General features: G+C 44.0%; 1 protein-coding gene across 1 annotated transcript in view; it reads right to left on the reverse strand.

The window, feature by feature from the left end:
* E5 (empty spiracles homeobox protein E5) overlaps positions 1-6,000 on the reverse strand; it is a 60,591-nt gene that overhangs the window by 21,424 nt on the left and 33,167 nt on the right. The window contains exon 2 of the mRNA XM_080280360.1: positions 3,701-3,870. Within this exon, the coding sequence (XP_080136486.1) occupies positions 3,701-3,870 (170 nt within the window). The remainder of the gene's footprint in view (positions 1-3,700; positions 3,871-6,000) is intronic.

Genomic DNA, 6,000 nt, shown 5'->3' on the forward strand with positions numbered 1-6,000 from the left:
GTGTGTGTGTGTGTGTATTTCTGGCTGTGTAGATTATGACTGTCCCCCCATGGCTGTGTCTGTGTGTCTGTGTTGAGGTGGGTGGCGTGTGCACAGGCTGTCAACACGGCTGCAACATAGCGCAATAATGCCCAATATATGACAGTACCCCCTCCCCCAGTAGGCCAAGAGGGGGCTATACACGCAAGGATCATAAAGCCTACATTCCCCTTTATAAAGCACGGGATTATCGACTCTCTGGGCCCGTGGGATCTTTAGGGGTGTCTTCCCTTTGTCCGCTGGGGGAAAATTGGACCTTGTGACCCCCACGCATAAGGTCGAGAGTCCCTGGTCGAGAGGGTGGGTTTTAGTCCTTATGGTTGTGCCAGGTGTTTTATAGGGACTGGGGATGGTCAGATGGTGGTAAGGGGGGAGAGGCGGGTAATGGGGAGGGAAAGAGGGAAGAAGGAGGGGAAGAGGAGGGGGAAAGGGAGGGGGAAAGAGGAGGGGATAATGGGGAGGGGAGGTAGGAAGAAGGAGAGGAAGAGGAGGGGGGAAGAGGAAATGGAAAAGAGATGGGAAACGAAAGAATGGAATGGAGGGGAGGAGAGAGGGAAGAGGGGAGGGGGAAAGAGAGGGGAAGGGGAAAGACGGAAGACAGTGTAATGGTAGAGGGAGGGGAAAGGCGAAGGTGGAGAAAGTGGGAAGACAGAGGGTAGAAAGGAAGAAAGATGGAAGGAAGGAAGAAAGGTGGAATGAAAGAAGAAAGGTGGAAGGAAGGAAGAGAGGTGATGCAGGAAGGTAGAAGGAAGGAGGGAAGAATGAAAAGCGGAAGGAAGATGAAGAGATGAAGGTAGGAAGGATGGAAGGTGGAGGGAAGGATGAAAGACGAAAAGGGTTAGATGAGAAGGAGGAAGAGGAAGCAAGACTGACTGACTGACTGACTGACTGACTGACTGGCTGACTGATTTACTGACTGACTGGCGACTGACTGATTAACTCCTTCACTACGATGGCATCTTTTCTTCGTTTATTCTTGCTATCTCCAGACAAGTACTTTCAGTTCAGGAGGTGCGTTTCCATGTGAGCAGATAGACACATAGATAGACAGACATATAAATAGATAGATAGAGAGACAGACAGATAGTTAGATAGGTAGACAGATAAATACAGCCTTCATTAAAACCCCTGAGACATATAGACAGACATATAGATAGATATAGATAGATATATAGATAGACAGACAGATAGACAGATAGACAGACAGATACAGCCTTCATTAACCCCTTCACTATAGACAACCCTCCTACCTGGAATAAATCGTCTTGCGGTAACCTGAGGAAATGTAAAAAAGAAAGAAGAAAGAAGAAATATTTGTAGTGTAATGGTTAAAGAAACTAAGTCACGTCGAATGGCATAATAATAATAATAATAATAATAATAATAATAATAACAGAAATTCATACGAACAAAACCACACACACACACACACACACACACACACACACACACACACACACCACCAGACGACTTTATTCAGCACAGCTACGGCCTCTCGCACTGAAGGGGTTAATGAAGGCTTTATATAACCCCTCTAGATCATAAATAAATAAATAAATAAATAAGTAAATAAAATGAATAAATCGTAAGTTAAATAAATCTGGTGAAAGTGGGAGTTAAATTTTAAGACATGATAAAAAAAAAATATTGAAAAGGAAAATGAGGTAGGAAAATTATAGCTAAGATGGGAAAATAGTGAGAGTGAATAGACGAGGAAGAGGGGGAAGGAGGGGAAGGATGAGGAGGGAAGGACGAAGGGAGGGGAGAAAGGAGGAAGGAAACACAGGAGGGAGAGGGGAAAAGCAGTAGGAGGGAGAGAGAGAGAGAGAGAGAGAGAGAGAGAGAGAGAGAGAGAGGGGGGGGGGAGGGCCTGGTACCAGCGAGGGGAAGAACAACATGGCAGAAGGGTCGAACAAAAGAGAGGAAGGGAGAGGGGAGGGAGAAAATGGAGGGGCTGGAGAGACTGGAGGAGAAGGGGAGGAGAGGGGAAGAGGAAATGGAGGAGGAGAGGGGAAGAGGAAATGGAGGAGAAGAGATAGAATGAGGAAATAGAGGAAAACAGGAGACAGAAATAGGAAAAAGACAGAGTAGAATGGAGGATAAGAGAAGAGGAAATGGAAGAAGAGAAAAAGAGGAAAAGAGGAAATGAAGGAAGAATGGAGTAACGACGAAGAGGTAATAGAAGAAGAAAGGTGAGACAAAGAGGAAAAGGAAGAAGAAAGTAGGAAGGAAGAAGAGGAAATGAAGGAACGGAGAAGATAAAGGAATGGGTGTGGAGAGAAAGGGGAAGAAGAGAGAAAAAGAGGAGGTAGGAGAGAACGAGCAACCTATACGAACGGGCGACGACAGAAGACAGAGGAAGGAAAGAAGGAGTAGGAAAGAAGGACAGGGAAGAGAAAGAGAGAGAAATATCATCATCATCATCATCATCATCATCATGCAGATATTACTTTACGTACGCTCTTTTCATATTACCATCATCATCATCATCATCATCATCATCATCATCATATGTCATTCCCTACCCTGTTCATCCTGCTTACATCTGTGGGTCATAATCTGCGTGGCTTTGGAGATGTCGCAATACCTTTATCATTGCGATTTATTTTGCACATTACACCTCCGCTTCCCCATGAATGTTGCTGAGACAAACCGATATAAAAACGATATAAATTAAAACGATATAAAAAGGATACAGGTAAATGTTAAGATGTAATATGCAAAATAAATCACTAAGAGACAGACATTACGAGACCTCCCCTGTCACCTAGAATACGGTCTCTCCTAGTTAGTCTCTTCCTGCTTTGGGTCCAGTAAAGGGGGAGGTAAAAGAGGGAGGGAGGGTTTGGAGGGAAGGAGGGGGAAAAGGGGATGAGGGGGAGGGGTTGGAGGGAAAGGGTGAGGGTTAGGAGGGGGGCAGAGGAGGGGGGAGGGGGTATGAATAGAGGAGGGAGGGTCATGAGAAACTGGGTGAAGGGTGGGGGGAATAGCAGGAGGGGGGGGGGGAAGGACAAAGAGAATGTAAAGGGAAAGGGAGGCGGGGGGGAAAGGAATACGTGTAAGAGAGAGAGAGAGAGAGAGAGAGAGAGAGAGAGACGAGGAAGCACAATGTAAGGGGGGGTGGGGATAAAGAGGCTGAATATGAAGGGGGAGCTTGAATAAAAGGAGGGGGGGAGGGGAGGGGAGAGGAAGGGAGGGGAGGGGAGGGGAGGGGAGAGAGAGAGAGAAGGAGGGAGCTCATTGGTCAATCAAGAGCCAATAGGGAAACGAAAGATTAGCACATGAATAGCTGAATCAAAATGGACGTGATAATGATGATGATAATGACAGTGCCACTGGTACTGATAGTTATGCTGACGATAATAATAATAATAATAATAATAATAGATTTTCGTTCTTTTGCAACTTATTTCCTGTATCTTATTGGCAGAACAAGATAATACTACAGCTCTATATCCTTTTTCATAGGGCTTCTTCGTGACTAGCATCATATTCTGGTGTCAATCTACTGTTATCTTAGCATTCAACATGGAAAGACGACAATTTTAGACCAGCTTAAAGTGCACAGAGCATATTAACACTATCACTACTGCTACTACTATTACTGCTACTGCTACTACTACTATTGCTGCTACTACTACCACGGCTCTCTCCCACCCACCTGTGTCTCTGAGAGGTTGAGGGACTGTGCCAGCTGCTTCCTCTCTGCGCCCACCACGTACTGGTTCTTCTCAAAGGCCTGCTCTAGCTTCAGCAGCTGGCTCGGGCTGAACGCCGTCCGGATCCGCTTGGGCTTCCGGAACGGCAGCAGGAACGTAGGGAAGTCCGGGCCTGCAGGGGGTTAAGATAAATGAAGGTAATGCTGGGGAAAAATAAAGCAGGGAAATAAAGCAAACAGGGAAAACAAAGGCGTAAAAAAACGAAAATTAGTAGGGCAGAGAAAGTAAAATAAAAAGGAGACGATAGAAGTACTGAAATATAAAGATAAAGATGGGAACAACAAATCAGAAATAAAATAACTAGGAAGGGAGGAGATAAAAAAGAGCATGATGAAACAAAGACGACGATGGAAGAAGCAAATCAGAGGAAGAAAAAAAAAGGAAGCCAGTGAAAATAAAAGGAAAATATAAACGAATGAAGACAGTAATAAGAGTGTAGGTAAGGGAAGGCGATGTGTTAGAAAGAGATGGGTCGTTGATGAGTAGGGACAGAAACTGGAGGCATAAAATTACTTAAAACAGATGTATGTAATTCGTTAAAAGAGGGGAATAGCATAAAACTGAGAGCATACAATTAAACAGCCATTCTCTCTCTCTCTCTCTCTCTCTCTCTCTCTCTCTCTCTCTCTCTCTCATCACCATCAGGCAGTGCATACAATTAATACACCTGCCGCATACACACCTAAGCCCCGTCATTTGCATAGCCGTCCAGGGCAGGATCCCAGGTAAGCCTCCCCATCGCTTTCATTAACAGGTAATGTACGGAAATGCAGGGGGGACTCTGCTGTGTGTGTGTGTGTGTGTGTGTGTGTGTGTGTGTGTGTGTGTGTGTGTGTGTGTGTGTGTGTGTGTGTGTGTGTTTAGGTGTATGTGTATGTGTGTTTGAATTTATGAATATATGCATGTAACTATATGGACGCACGTATGTATATATGGATGCTGAAGAGGGACGCCTTCTCGTGGTGGCACGGCTAAAACTCTCTGCCCGGTTATATAAACGTCCCTCAACTTCCCTCCTCCCTACCGAAGGGGGGAGGGGGGAGTACAGAAGAGCAACATTATTATTTATAGTCCAGTGAGAGCAGGTCTGTCTGAGCTTAGGGTTACAAATACTATTACTACCATGTATGTGTGTATGTGTGTATGTATGTATGTGTGTATGTATGTATATTATGGATGGATGGATGGATGGACGGATGTATGGATGGATGGATGCAAGCATGTATGTATGTATGTACGTGTGTATGTATGTACTGTATGTATGTATGTATGTATGTATGTATGTCTGGATGGATGTAGGTATTCTTAATATGTATGTATGTATGTATGTGTGTGTGTGTGTGTATGTATAGGGTATGTATGGACTGTATGTATGTAAGTCTGTGCATCAGATACGTGCAAGCAATATCAGTAAACCTACATGCTGAAGCACACGCACACGATCGTTTGCACACACTATACGAATACTCCATACACACACACCTTCACGTACACACACCATTTATCCTGTACACACGAGCACACACGCACACGAACTGAAAACACACAAAACATCCTTACAACACACATACAAGTACGTTCACTCTCTTTCTGTCTGTGTCTGTCTGTGTCTGTCTGTCTGTCTCTGTCTCTTCCGACTAAATTTGCGTTATGATTTTGACAACTTCAATAAGGCAATTTTCTATACTCATTTTACTCTAAGTTGTTTTTTTTCCCTCTTGCCATTTTTTCATCTTGAATGCTGGAGCGTACAATACATTAACCTTAAAATATTATGCTAGTAACGAAGAAGTGCTATGGAAAGGATGTAGAGCCGTAGTATTGCAGGCTATAACAATGTATTAACACTGGAATATGATGCTAGTAACGAAGAAGTGTTAGGGAAAGAATGTAGAGCCGCAGCAATAAAACACTAGAATATGATGCTAGTAACGAAGAAGTGCTACGGAAAGGATGTAGAGCTGTAGCAACTGATTAACCCTAGAATATGATGCTAGTAACGAAGAAGTGCTATGGAAAGAATGTTGAGCCGCAGCAATAGATTAACACTAGAATATGATGCTAGTAACGAAGAAGTGCTACGGAAAGTATGTAGAGCCGCAGCAATAGAATATGATGCTTGTAACGAAGAAGTGTTTTTTCCGCCACTGAGCTACGTCAAATAAGCTGCACAGGGACAAAACATCTGGGCCAGGTTAAGGTGAAAGAACTATAGCTGATTTTTCCTGCCCCCAGACGATTT

Source organism: Coenobita brevimanus, chromosome 84, assembly GCF_032717465.1.
Source record: "Coenobita brevimanus isolate Jiangsu-jjx chromosome 84, ASM3271746v2, whole genome shotgun sequence".
NCBI classification, from domain to species: domain Eukaryota; kingdom Metazoa; phylum Arthropoda; class Malacostraca; order Decapoda; family Coenobitidae; genus Coenobita; species Coenobita brevimanus.